The 14,334-nt window shown below is 39.7% G+C and overlaps 1 protein-coding gene across 1 annotated transcript; it reads right to left on the bottom strand.

Moving 5' to 3' along the window:
- Window positions 1-1,959: 1,959 nt before the first annotated feature.
- RNF144A (ring finger protein 144A) lies at window positions 1,960-11,882 on the bottom strand (the record flags this gene model as incomplete). The annotated part of the gene is made up of 7 exons (XM_009873822.1): window positions 1,960-2,091; window positions 5,108-5,197; window positions 7,637-7,784; window positions 9,587-9,794; window positions 10,866-10,926; window positions 11,140-11,244; window positions 11,829-11,882. Coding segments are annotated over 7 exons (798 nt in total), but the record flags the coding sequence as incomplete, so codon positions are not given.
- Window positions 11,883-14,334: the final 2,452 nt, after the last annotated feature.

The raw sequence follows: 14,334 nt of genomic DNA, 5'->3' as shown, positions 1-14,334 counted from the left end.
GAGCTTGGGTGAGAAAAACACCTCTCTGCCTGCTGAGCACAGAGTTCAGACTTGCTGGAAACCAGCTGTCCTTTTGCTTCACATTACAACAGCTGAACTCACTAAAATCAAGTCAAATAAGCCAACTGCAGATAACCTCTGGCTCCTGGAGCTAAAAAGTGTGCTTAGATACACTCTGAATCTGGATACCGTTAAACTTGGAAGAAGGAGGAGAAGAAGAAATTCAAGAGTAGTTTTATAAAAAAACAGTGGCCCTTTTCTTCAGAATTGCACCCTACAGTCTTTTTATTTGACAAACAGACAATATAAAACAGAAGATAGTAAAGAAAGAAGTAATTTTCTTATGCTTGAGCCATGAAAACATATTCCCAGCCTGTGACAGCAGCCAGAAGCAGTTGCATTTAAGGGTCTTAATACATTTTTCAGTGCAAAGTTATCCTGGCTTCAACATATTCATCCATCTTGGTACACTGATAATGTAGAAAAATAAATGATGATAAAAAAATGCTGTCAAACTTCAGTCCACAAGCCATTCAGAAGCATGTTTTCCTTCACACAGACATACACATTGTTTCAGGTGCTTCTTATTTCATGACAAGAAGTTACTAGTGAAATTCTTGTAGGCTTTAAAATCAGAGTAAAATGGTTTTCAACAAAATATTTCTAAAGAGAAACCACAATGATTAATAGTTTGTTGACTAGCACACTTTAATACCCTGGAAACACAGCACTGTGAATTCCACAAACTATCAAATCAAGCGATTACTTTTCAAATAAAAACTTGTTTCATCACAGTATGTTATTAACAGCATACACCATACATCATATGATATTAACTCTGGGCTAAGTATTTAAAATACAACTTCCACAAATATCCCAGGCATTTTTATTATTAACTACAGGGATAACTCTGACATATTTTTATACTTAAAAGGAAAGACTCATTGATAACCCAAGAGTCCGCTAAATAGTAAAGTTAGTTCTGTGTTTTTTAATAATTGCCCTAAGGACAGAAGCAAGCTATCCTGAACTTTCAAAATATTTCAATAGCACAGCTATTTACACATTTGGTTTAAATAGGATTATATATATATCTCTCTATATAAAAAGATTAAGATACCTGGATTAGAAGTTACATAGCCCTGTAAGTGTAGCAGAACTCTAAACAACAGCAAAAAATAACAATTCAGAAAAACACTAGTGGTCCAGCAGTAATCAATCCCATAAATGCATTTTTAAAAGAACCTTGATTAGATAGTAGGCTTGTGTCACCACTCAACCTTACATCTTCATCAATTCATTTTTAAAATGTAGCTTTCAACCAAACAAATTTCATGTAAGACTTCAAAAAATTCCTGGAAGGCAACAGGACCAACTTTGTCTCTCTAACCCACCCCTCAAGAAAGGCATAGGATGGCCTATATGCACCTTATTGATTTTGTTATACTTGGAAAAATGAGTACTAAAAAGGACATTGTGATGGCTTTAACAAAAACAGAGGTGTAATAAACATGGTAAAGTCACATCAAGTTGACCATCTGATTTAAATGATAGTCAACTTGAATATATACAGGGATAAGACACCAAATTTGGAAGCAAACAGATATGCAGAAGTTTGAGATTTGTATGCATTTTCAGCTTGTTTTGCTGATGTCATTCAGTACAGCTCCCAGTCCAACAGCAGGGCAGCAGAAACTTTTTGCATTATTTTTAGCAGTATCACCTCTTCATTGCACATAGCTACCCAGGTCCACAGTTTCCCTTTTAGCACCAAACTTGCCTCCCATTACCCTCCTTTTCTATTATCAATTATCTATGCACCAGTAGTAACAGTTCCTGGAACCAAGACTGTGTGTCAATGAAAAGCAGAATGGGGCAAGTAAGGCTACAGCAATGGGGAAACATCGACAGCAACGATAAAATCAAAATGCATGTTGTGATGAGTCCAATCCTCTCAGTTTAGGTGGGTAGAGGGTCATCATCGCCTTTATTACATTTGCACTTGCAGCACAGAACAAATGGTGTAGCAAGTAGAAGGAAAGGGGAGGCCACCAAAAGTAGAAGACCAAATCCTGCAAAAATTCCTACCACCTGCAAGAGACAGCAATAGCACTCTGTTAGGTATAGCAATTGTCTAGATTCTCTTGATGCCAGGACATCATCAATGTCCCTGAAAAAGATCTCAGCAAATGCCTTTGACCTTCCTAGAGACAGGACATCCTGCCAAGTGTATGCCACAGTCAGCTCCTGCCAGTAAATGCAAGTGAAATCAGAGAGGGAACGTTCGCGTTCGTTGTTCCAGTCGGAAGCATGCCACACAACTCAGCCCGATCACACAAAGTGGTATTGGATGGTTATTTGTCTTAAGTCTCGCTATATGTCAAACTACCACCAAAGCAACTGACTAGGTACATTTTTCTTGATCAAATCTAAACATTAAATATCAGGATCAAGCCTATGAGAAAGTGAGAGGCTTTCATTTTCAGGTTCTCCTCTTTTTGCTGAAGAAAACTCTAAAAAGATTCAATCAAGGTTTTGGTGTTTCTCATAGATAATCTTGGAAGATTCCCACAAATTTTCCACCAGCAGGAAAACAAACTTGGTAATCTCAGTGACAGGTTACAAACACTATGGACTACAGGAAGACTTTGCATATGCAACGGCTTTTTGCAGTCAGACCTGAGTTCATCTTGCTGCCTCAGGGGACATGACCTAGCTCTATTTAAAAGCCTTGGGCAGAAGACCACAAACCCACACAATCCTGTCAGTGTGCCAAATTCTATTAGCTTCTACACAGTTCAGATTTGGAAAATTATTTAAAAAAACATTCAAATTGAGTTTCATCGCCTGAGGAAATCTCCCATTTGCCACAGGCAACTGTAAGAGTAATGTTGCAACAATATGCCCGCAAATTATTTGAGAAAATAATTTACATTTATTCACATGAGAGAGTCTGTGAATAATTTTGAATAATGAAGGCAGAAGCAGAATGCTAATCCGTTCACAAAACCTCACAGCAGAAGGGAAAAAGAAATTAGAGTGCAGTATTCATTGAGAATTCTTCTAGCCAGTGCTCAATATGCTGCTTCAATTAGCTGGCAAATATTTAATTAGCCATGGTATAGACGGGAAGATTTACTAGTACGGACAATTTCTTCTTCTGATGGCAATGTATTTGTTTCTGCAATTCCAGGATGCAGGAGTTTTCAGAGTGGGGCTGGCTGCGGGAGATGGCGCTGTGGGACAGCAGTCACCGCCTTCGGGCTGCCTCCTACTACACCGAATTCTTTCAATCTTGGCTTTTTTGCTGTCCGGGAATAAGGAGCTCAAACCTTCTTGCCCTAACAATTTTATTTCTTGCTTCATTACTCATTCTTTTATCGGAGATGCTGACAATCTGATGCAACTCCCACTTACTAGCCTTTGCATTTATTTACTACAGACATAAATCAAAGCTAAATTCTCATCTCCTTTAAAAGCTGTGAGCGGCAGCAGTAGCACGCCCTTGTCTCGCTCTTTGCAGGCCAGGCTTAAGAGCGCACTGGTCACAGAGTGTCAAGCTAGAAGTCAGCAACTCAGTGGACCAGATCAACTACTGGTAATTTTTATGAGGTATCTATTTACACCTCCCTTTCATCTTTAATACCCATCAAAAAAAAATTTTTTAATTTTGTTTGCTGCGTTTTTTTCTTTGTTTATTTATTTTGTGCGTGTTTTTTTTGTTTGTGTCTTTGTTTTTTAAACAAAACTGCCTGCTGAGTATTAGTTACTCATTTTCTGCTTGCCTCTGTTGCTTCTGGTAAGTTGCTGCCCTACTCAGCATAAAGCCATTCCCTCTGGCCAAAACAAATATTACTTTTTTTAAATCCACAATATCTAGAGTTAGAGATGTTGCTCAAACCAGGACACACAAACAATAAACCAAAGGCTCACCTCAATTTGCCTTGGGTAAATACTCAAAGAAATGTAACAGAAGGAAATGATTGCAATGTTGATTTTGCTTTAGTGGGTTTAACTGAATTATATCCTGATTGGTAAAGAATTATCACTTTTTTATTTTCCTCAACAACAACCAGAACATCAAATATACTGTCTATCAAACCTATCTGCACTAACTTCCGTGGCTTGGAACAGACTGCAAATATCAGGTTAATCACCTCTTATTATAGGTGTATCAAAAAAGCTTATGTTCCCACACTTCCTGAGATACTATTGGCTAGGCCAAGCAAAAAGCAAAACCTAGTCCATAGCTCAAGCACCCAGGGAAGTATGAAGAAGGAGAGGGGTGCAGATCTTCTTTTATTTCACTTTAGCTGTTTGCCCAGACTTAGAATTTGTTCTACAGACTTGAGGTTTATGTTCAAATGGAAAGTCATCTGACTTCAAGAAAAGCACTTCATTTCAAGCTAAAGTAGCTTTTTACCGACACAGTTAATTCAGGAAGAGATGACTCAGATACCCAGATGTCCCTGTATCTCTGAAGTGACTGTAAAGGCAGTAGACTGGACCAAGTTCCACACTGGCATTTATATCATATGCACTGAGGTAGTGCTGAGAGTTCTTTCATTACCAGCATCCACGCTAGGTCCACACGTCCAAGACTGGAGCTAGACTACAACAGGTATCTCTACGCTCTTTGTAATTGTCAATTTGAATCTGTGTTTGAAACTACTGATAAGCTCACAGGGTTACCTTCTATCCAGCCTACATAAACGAGTCAACTCGAGTCCATAGCAAGATACTGAGCATACTCAGGCTAACTCCTTTCCAGTTCTGGATCTGGAGCTAAAGATCCCTTAAACTATGAGATTCCCTGTCAATAATACAGATGGTGGCAACCTAGTTCATCTTCAGGTTTAATGAGAACATCTCCGGACTGGCACTTAACTGGCTCTGCAAATCTACCCTTCCCAGTTCTCAGTGGCTTTCTGCCTCTCTGGGAGAGCTAACTTTAACTCTTCAAACTACTGCCCTCTTTAAATCTTCTTTGAATATCAGTTACCGTCTGGTGCAGAATTTTACCCTGAGGTGTTAAAATGAGTAAAGCAAAGGAAGGCACTATGACAGCAGTAGACCTGTACAGAGCTATTAAAGATCTGAGCTTTACCTGTGTTCTGTGCCAGATAACAGATGCCCTGGAATGTCCCAGCTTGTTTCGACACGGTCCTTTGTCGTAATGTATAAGGAGAAAATCATCCTAAAAAAATTTAAATGAAAAGGTAGGTTATAAACAGAAGTATAAAGTGTTCTTCAAGTTATAAAATACTATTTTCTGGAATTGTGCAGGAAGATAACAGCTCAGTGAAGTGAACACGACCAGGTCCAATCTTTCCAAAGTGCTTTGTTTACAGTTAAGTGTCTTCACAAACAGGATTGTTTAGCAAGTGTTGTATATCTAAAGTGAATTCTTCTCCCAGAGGCTCTCAAGCTGCATATTTAAATGCTAGTATGGAGTATATCAAGAGGATCCAAGAAGATAAGCTGCTCATTGCATGTATTTTATACACTCACAGAAAGAGCAAAGGAAGAGGAACACTCTTACTGCCAATCTAAAGTTAGTTGCTTTTACTAGTTGAAGAATAAAAGGACAATACACCCTTCTGAGAAATTATTTCCTAATCTGTCCTGCCAACCTTTTGCAGATCAGCCAAGATAGCAGGCCTATTACTGCTTTTTTAACTGAGCGCATGAGAAGCTTGTGACTTAAAGATTGTTAGTAAAACATTCAAATGGCACAAATACAGGATTTGAACAGTCATAGTAGCTTCGAGAACCTAAACCTTTCCTTTGCTATTGTTAATGATGCCATATATTTAAAACAGATGACATGGAAACAGATGTTGCATATTGTACATGCTCTGATCCTTGGGTATGATAATAGACTGAGAGTGATGGCAAATTAATTAAATTCATTTGGTGGCTGGTCACAAGTGATACTTCCAAGGGCTCAGTACTGGGGCCATTTCTGTTTAATATCTTTACCAAAATATTGCTTGAGTAATAGTGAGGGACAAGAAGGACATCTGAGGTGCTGGAGAATGTCCAAAGAAGCTGGTGAAGAATCTAGAGCGTAAGTCTTATGAGGAGTGGCTGAAGGAATTGGGGTTGTTTAGTTGGGAGAAAAAGAAGACCTTATCATTCTCTACAACTGTGAAAGGAGGTTCTAGCAAGGTGGGTGCATTAAGAAAAGTGTGTCCAGCAGGTCTAGGGAGGTTCTCCTGCCCCTCTACTCTGCCCTGGTGAGACCACACCTGGAATACTGTGTCCAGTTTTGGGCTCCCCAATTCAAGAGAGACAGGGACCTACTGGAGAGAGTCCAACGGAGAGCTACGAGGATGATTACGGGACTTGAACATCTGTCCTATGAAGAGAGATTGAGAGAACTGGGGCTGTTTAGTCTTGAAAAGAGAAGGCTGAGAGGGGATCTTATTACTGTATATAAATACCTGAGGAGTGGGGGTCAAGAGGAAGGTGTCAGTCTCTTCACAGTAGTGTCCAGAAATAGGATAAGAAATAATGGGTGTAAGCTAGAACACAGGAAGTTCTGCCTCAACTTGAGGAGGAATTTCTTTACTGTGAGGGTGACAGAGCACTGGCACAGGCTGCCCAGAGAGGTTGTGGAGTCTCCTTCTCTGGAGATTTTCAAAACCCGCCTGGACACATTACTGTGTGGCTGCCCTAGGGGATCCTGCTCTGGCAGGAGGGTTGGGCTAGATGATCTGTAGAGGTCCCTTCCAACCCCTAATGTTCTGTGATTCTATGATCTCCTCTCCTATTAACAAGTGGTAGGGCAAGAGGAAATGGCTTCAAGTTGTGCCAGGGGAGATTTAGATTAGACAGTAGGAACAATTTCTTCACGAAAAGGGTTGTCAAGCATTGGAAGAGGTCGTCCAGGGAAAAGGTTGAGTTTCCATCCCTGGAGGTATTTAAAAGATATGTGGATGTGGTGCTTAGTGACACGGTTTAGTGGTGGACCTGGGATTGCTAGGTTATTGTTTGGACTCAATCGCCTTAAAGATCTTTTCCAACCTAAATGATTTTAAGATTCTATTATTATTTTGAAATAACATAAACATATGGCAGCAGCATCTTATACACTGACAAAGTCCTGATGTTAGAACATTCTATTCTCTCTCATATGTCAGATCTATTTCTTGTCCCACAGAATACAATGAACAGTAAACAAATCTGACTGCTTGTTTCCTGCACGGTGACGCACCCAATCTAGAGTTTGTCTTTTAAGCTTCCACAGACTGAGAACATTGTTATTCTCATCTTTCAATTCCTTCAAGAAGGGGAACATTGAGAATTCAACAAAAAGTGAAGTATTATTTAAAAAAAAAAGAAACAATACACCACACCTCTCTAATGTTAGTTCCCATGTGAAGATTGCAAAAAGAATATTTTCATAAAATTTTACTTTTTAATAATTATTTACTACTCACATAGGCAAAATGCTACGAACATGTCAGTCTGACACATAAAACAGGCACACAAATCCTATCAAATTACCAGTGTAAGCTCTGGTGGGGCAGAAGCTAGTGACCTACTATCTAATGGATTAACAGGAGAGCTGGATGGCAAAGCGGTGAAATTCTAAGCTTCTGAGGAACCAGAGTGCATGGCATGTACTCACATCAAGAGATTCCAGACAGTACCAGCAAAAGGCATGTTTGCAGTTCTTACACATCATTTGGGCACAGCCTTCATCTCGTTCAATGTAAACTTTACACTTTGGACAACGTTTGATTGGAGCATCATCATCTTCTATTTTAAAACCTGAACTGTGGGAGAGAATGAGAAATTAGTAAGACGTGTGGCCATGTCAGTTTAGAGAAAAATGTCCAAGAACTGTGCTAAGAAGGCGAGCCTACGTTTTCATGTGAAAGTAAATACGAGTAATTACTCAAGATCCAGGTGTTCAGTTGGATTTTGTTATTCAGATATTTTGGATATAACCAATTTTTTAAACATATCTCTAGAGAAAAGTGTTTAATGACTATAGTTCCTACTAAGAGTCAGGACATTTCCTCTTCCACATCTAGTGACATTAATAGATATCATACAGTTTTCTTTTGGAATATATCAGATGAGCAGTAGCTGGTTTACAGCTAAATGCTTTGTAGGTCTAGAGTATTTTCCTTTCTCCTGCCAACTTCTTTCTCAGAAAAGAGGAGGAAGCAATCTCTTGATGGCACAAGCTCAGACCACATTCATTCGGACTGGGGCACCAGGGAGCAGCTTGTCTCTGCCCTCCTTGAGGATCCTCCCTAGGAAGTTCCCTCCAAACTAGGAACCATGAGGTTTTAGGGGCATGCTGTTCTTTTAGAGCTGAACTTGTCTCTAACACTGACTTAACGAGTCACCATGAGTTAAGAGACTGCTCTGCCTATTCTTCTCTTGCATGACTGTGCAAAACCATATGATATCCCCTCATATAGTGGGCACAACACAGAGGAATGTAGAAACACTGGAAGAACATTCATTTCCCTGGAGTAGCTTTCTACCACATGAAGATTTTATGCACGCTAACAACTAAAATGTACCTTAACAAATGACACTTCTTGTAGTCACTTCCAGTGGGAGATAAAAGAATGACTTGATGGGGATTCAACAGCTAGCTGGAAAACAGGACTGACCTTTGATTGATTTACCCAATGACAGGATAAAAGGACATACACTCATTAGCCACACTAGGGGCAGTTGTACAGAAAAATGCTTTGAATCCATAAACTGTATATGAAACTCCAAATGCTAGCCAAACTGTTACTGACAGATTATGCTCCAAAACAGTAAAAAACCAAACCTCAATGGAGTAAAAAACTAAACATGCAATAAAACCTAAAGCAATCAAAAAACTAAGGAAAACAGATAAAGTTTTTTATCTTGCCATGAAGTTCAGTGAGCTTCAGTTCTGGTCAAGGACACACAGAAAGCACGTGTAAAATTTACTATATTTGACCAGGAACTTATCGTAACAGAATCCTAGCTAGTCATCTGTTACAGCACAGCTTGAAAGAAAACAAATTCTGAATAGCTAAGTCCAAGGCTGGCCAGGGCTTTAGTGATTCCTTGAATTTCTATACAATCTTTGAAAAAGCCCAGACATTAGGTGGAACACAACAGACTTTCTTATTCACTGTATGCAGTATGCCACTGGAAACAGCTTGAAACAGAACTTTAACATCGTTGGCCAAATGTGCAGGAGTTAGGATGACTGACATGGTATCCCAAAAATCACTCTCTGGCATGACATTACCAGCCCTCATGCTGTCCTGAATAGCAGCAGCAACAAGATCTTTACTGAAGGGAAGCTCAGGAGCTGCGTGGATATCATGTTTTTCCCACTGGGGCAAATGGGCTGCTGATAGAGGCTCAGGCAGCTCCTTTGTGCTTTTCCAGGAATGATGGCAAGGAGAGAGGCTGCCAAGAGCTATCCAGTTTTGGAATGCAACATTAGGAGGGAAGGAATGACTAAGGAAACAGCTTTAAAACAGGATCAGGAAAATGCCTCCTTACTATTCATACTCAAGTTTGTTCAAAGATCGTTTTGTTTCTAAATACTTGATCTTTTGCAATACTTTACCTTGTTTCTCCTGGAAGAAAAGAGGTTGGCATGTTCTCTTGACAGCCTTGACCTGGATGCCAATTAGATTTGCAAGCCGAGCAGAACTCAATGTCGCATGCTTTGCACTGGACCAGCTGGGGGTCCTGTGGGCTTGATTCCTGGAGCTGGCAAACTGCCTGGCAAGACGAGGATGGACACCAAGTCCGACATGGGTCCAAAAGCACTTCTGCAAAGAGACATAAAAGAAGAAAATTCAAAGGCAGTTACAAGACATTGTATTCCAGCTGAGGTTTACCAGCAGGGCATTTGAAGGCACACGTTTTCAAAAGAAGCCTTTCAATTTACGCTACCCACTTAGACATAAATTTGGTCTGCTTTGCAAACAGGCACGAAATTAAAGTGAATTTCCCATGTTTGAATTAATTGCCCATTTTCATTCACTGAACTAAACTTGTTCTGAGAATGAGACATATTTTTCTTTGGTTGTACTTAAATAAAGCATATACTAATGCAGGTATAACACATCAGAAAATGTTTTTACAGTGTCTTGCTCAGTAGGACTCTATTTCAAGTTGGTCCCTGCCCTAATGTAACCACATATTTAACAACAGTGTATGACAGTTGTACAGTTCGATCTCTTTCCTGAAGGCTGGTTACTGGTAAGTCATTTTATGTTTCAAAGCCCACTAAAGAAAATAAAAAACTGCCAATGACTTCAGTGGTTTCTAGGCTGAGTCCTGCCCTTAGCAAAACCTTTCTTTAAATTCTCTATGGCCACACAGTTCCACATCTCCAAAGGCACCCAGTCAGCTTATATCCTTACCAAAATTAGCAAGGTTCATGTTATTATTACACAGAGAACTACCTAGTAATTCTGCACCACATGCCATCAAAGGAGATAACAGTGGCTCCGTAAAAGGGGTCAGTCTCCCTCCCCAGGCCCTAGAGTACTGGTAGCTATCTCGAACAGCAAAACTCAAAATAAAAGTCACTCTCTCCCTTAGTTATAGAGCAATACATAGCAATTTTTTTTCCTTAGTTTATTCCAAGGGTGTTGCAATTCTGAGAATAATGCAGACAAGAACAGAAACCATGTTTTCTATTTTTGAGTTGTTTGGGGTTTTCTGTTGGTTTTTTTGGGGGGAGGGAGGGGTGGTGGTTTCATTTTGTGATGACCAAACAATTAATATACAATGCTATTGCATAAGGAAGTGCAGAGCCAGATTCTGATTTATGGGATGGTTCTGGAGCGATAGCATTCCCACAGCCTTGCAATGAGTAGTGTTACATGTGTTACCTCTTTCAAACTGTAGCTTCTTATACCTTTGCATGATTTCTGATGCAACCATGCACTCAATCTGTTGAAGGAAGGAAAAGGAAAAGACAAGTTTCCAATTAGGAACAGCAATGATCTAAGGCATTTTCAACAAATGGAGATAAAATATTTGACCTTCAGAGAACTATGAAAAAAGTATGTTGGCAACAATAGCAGCTGTAACATACAGAGCAAGACACATTTAGACATTCTGCAAAAAAAAGGAAAAAAATCCTTATTTGCATCAAAGCTATACCTCATTTTCTTGCAGATGACCTCGCCTAGGGCAGGCAGCATCAGGACAGCTGATTGCTGTTTCTAGACCTTCTTTGATAAGAAGTTCCACGTATTGTTTTAGGCACTGTAAAAGAGCCAAAGACTGAGTTAACTATCCCACCAAGAATAAACTACTCAGTATTTTAACAGCTTTCCTCCGAAAATCTGAAGAACTCAAACTTTGTTGAAAAAGCAGATACTACTGTGTCCCTTTTACAGCCACTGCTTTTGCCATGGTTATACCTTTAAACAGAAAACAGCAAATTAATCTCCCCATCAAATAACTCTTCCTCAATTTAAAATACACATCAAATTAAAATAATGAGGAAAAAGAAAAATTAAACACAGAACTAGGAGGGGAAAAATAATAAAATTAGATTAACCACACCTCAAAAATCTTTATGTGATGGGAGACCACAACACAGCTTAGTAAGCAGTAACTACCCATAAGCAGACATCTGTCAAGCATACCAAGAAGCAAAAGGGAGTGGTGTGTCTTGCATTTCTACAAAATAACTATGTGAATTTCATGGTTAAAGATCTATCTTTTCCATAGGAAGAAAAAAATGTGAGAATTAGGGCTCCCACAAGAACTAGTTTCCATGGGGACTGAATAATAAATATTCGTAATACTAATACTTTTTTCCCCTAGCAACCACAGTATTTTACCCAAGTCATAACTGAAAATCCAACATCTAATACAGTAGGGCGCAGCACAGTCATCTAAAAAAACAGAGAAGAAAGGTTGATTAAGGGTGAATTAAGACCAAACCTTATTCCTGAAGAGCAACCACTGCCCTTTACCTCCACACTTCCCACATAAAGATGAGAGCTGCTGCATAGGTTTCTGCTGGGGAGGCGAGTGATGGAAAGAGATGTACCTCCTTCTCCCTGCAGATACCACCCAACTTCTACAGAAAGAGAAAGTGAGGGTCTGCTTTCCAGTGGAGGGGTCTCCCTGTGCTGTTCTGACCCTGCTTGTGAGCTCAGCTGGCAGTGGTAAACTGGAAACAATTACAGAAAGCAAGATCCTAACTCTGTTACCAGATATGTGAATAAAGAGTGAGGCTAGACCAACAGCAGAGTGAAAAGAAGACACAAAACAAGCTCAGCATACAGGTAGGTGGGAGGTGAGAAGGATTACACAAGCTGGCAAAGCAGGGACTTTAATCACTGTTTCCATACAGAGCTTGCAGAAGTTAAGCAGCCATCAACTCACCACCAGGCTGGGAAGGCAAAGGCCCTTGCTGGGTCCACTGTGCCTCACTGCAGGTCAGAGCACAACTCTGCTTCTTCCTTCCAACCACACCATCAAACAGCACATCTCCAGCCTAACCCTTTGCTTGTAGCTCCTAGGGTCCAGTCTTTGAATGTACTCATTCAGCCGCTTCTGTTTCTATTCTTTCAATCAGTATTTTTTTCTAGATTTTTCCCTCTCACAGAAAAAAACATTATTTCCCATCCACAAAGTTTCTATTGCTGTGGTAAGCAGAGCAACAGGCCACCACCTCGACAGACTGGATAACTGATAGCTCTGAAAATTTTACATGTGTAAGAAATCCACCTGTGACAGATTACAGTCTACATCTTTGTCTTTTTCAGTAAGGACTTAATGAAGACAACTGTTCACTTAGTAGGTGCTTGACTTGCAGAAGGTTTCTAAGCCTTCACTTAGAGCTCTGCAGGGCAGGTGGTGGAGCAGTTCAGGAGAACCCCTAGCAGCAACCACAGCAGGCTAAGCTCTGCAAGAACCAGACCCTAGGTTGTGCAGCTTGGCAAACTGTCATTTCAGCTGCAGTCAGGTATTAGTGTTGCTATAATGACACTGCTAGCTCTTGACTTTCCCCTCCATTTGCAGATGCCGAACGTGGATAAAAATGAAAATGCATACATTTTTAATGCCAGCACTTACAGAAAGTACTTTTCAAGCTGAATGAGCTTTGCTATCATTAATGATTAATGTGGTTAATTCTCCTTCTCGAACTGTTTGGGATCATTGCCAAAACCTATTTGATTTGTTTCCCTTTCCTCACATCTTCTAAGCAATGGCACAGTTCATTCCTGCCATAAGCAGGGACCAAGGCCTTCCCTGTCCCCTGATGTGACACTGGCCCCTGCTTCTTCAAAACCAGCACAGCTGAAGTATAATTCTTATACTACACCTTCTGGTAACACAGGTGTTGATTTGAGGCCATTGTAAATTAGGCAGAGGATAAAAGACCCTGTTCACTCAAGACTTGGTCACTCCAGAGGTTTCTTGGGTGGAGAAGGAATAAATCAAAGTGGTTACAAGAGAGATGACACAAGACACACCAGTTCCGTCTGAAAATTTTAAACCGGCTACAGAAATGTGCCAGCATGCAACCAGGATGAGGATTAGGGAACTCAGTTATATACTAGAAAAAATTAATTACAAAACAACTACAAAAAGATGACAAAGAAATTGTTGCTCATTTTCTGTGCAGCTTGCAGTTGATCCCATTTTGGAAGAAAGTATCTTCACAGCCTTTCCATTAAAGCAATATAGCACTGTACATGTTGAACAAAAATGTGGGAGTGTAAGTTACCTCAAAAAACTTTCAAAATGAACTGCATAACATAATTTTTCTCAGAGAAAACAAGAGCTGAAATGAGATACCTAAGGGCTGAGCTTGGAAAAAGGTCACAAGATATCCTTCTTGTTGTACATTGACCCTCATAAAACCAATATGCTGAGGCGCATCTTTAGTCTTCCTTTAGTGAACACATGTCAGCAGAAAGTTAATTTTATTTGAAGCAGTACTTTTGTTAAATTCCACTTGTTTTGGTTTCAGTTTTTTATTTTTTTAAAAACCCAACTAATTTTATTTACATATTATTTTAGTTACACTTGGAGATACTCTAAACCTATCAAAAACTGATGGTGATTATTCTGTACGTTTCTGCTTACGCATATATCCTGACATGAGTAAGCCAGGGTAAGATGTGGCATTTCACAACAAAATAACTCTTTATTGAATAGGCCGTAAGAGGAAATGTTTCCTTTGAATTCAGTTTCTTTATTTCATTTCTGTATTCTGACAATCTTCAGCTGGAATAACGATAGCCTGCCTAACCAGCAAGAAGAGAAGTCCAAACATCCAAGTTTTTACTCATTAGTCCAGCTACAGTAACAAACCATGAGAGAACTCATACT

Source organism: Apaloderma vittatum, unplaced genomic scaffold (genome assembly GCF_000703405.1).
Source record: "Apaloderma vittatum isolate BGI_N311 unplaced genomic scaffold, ASM70340v1 scaffold10097, whole genome shotgun sequence".
NCBI lineage: Eukaryota > Metazoa > Chordata > Aves > Trogoniformes > Trogonidae > Apaloderma > Apaloderma vittatum.
This window is presented reverse-complemented; position numbering and strand designations above follow the sequence as displayed.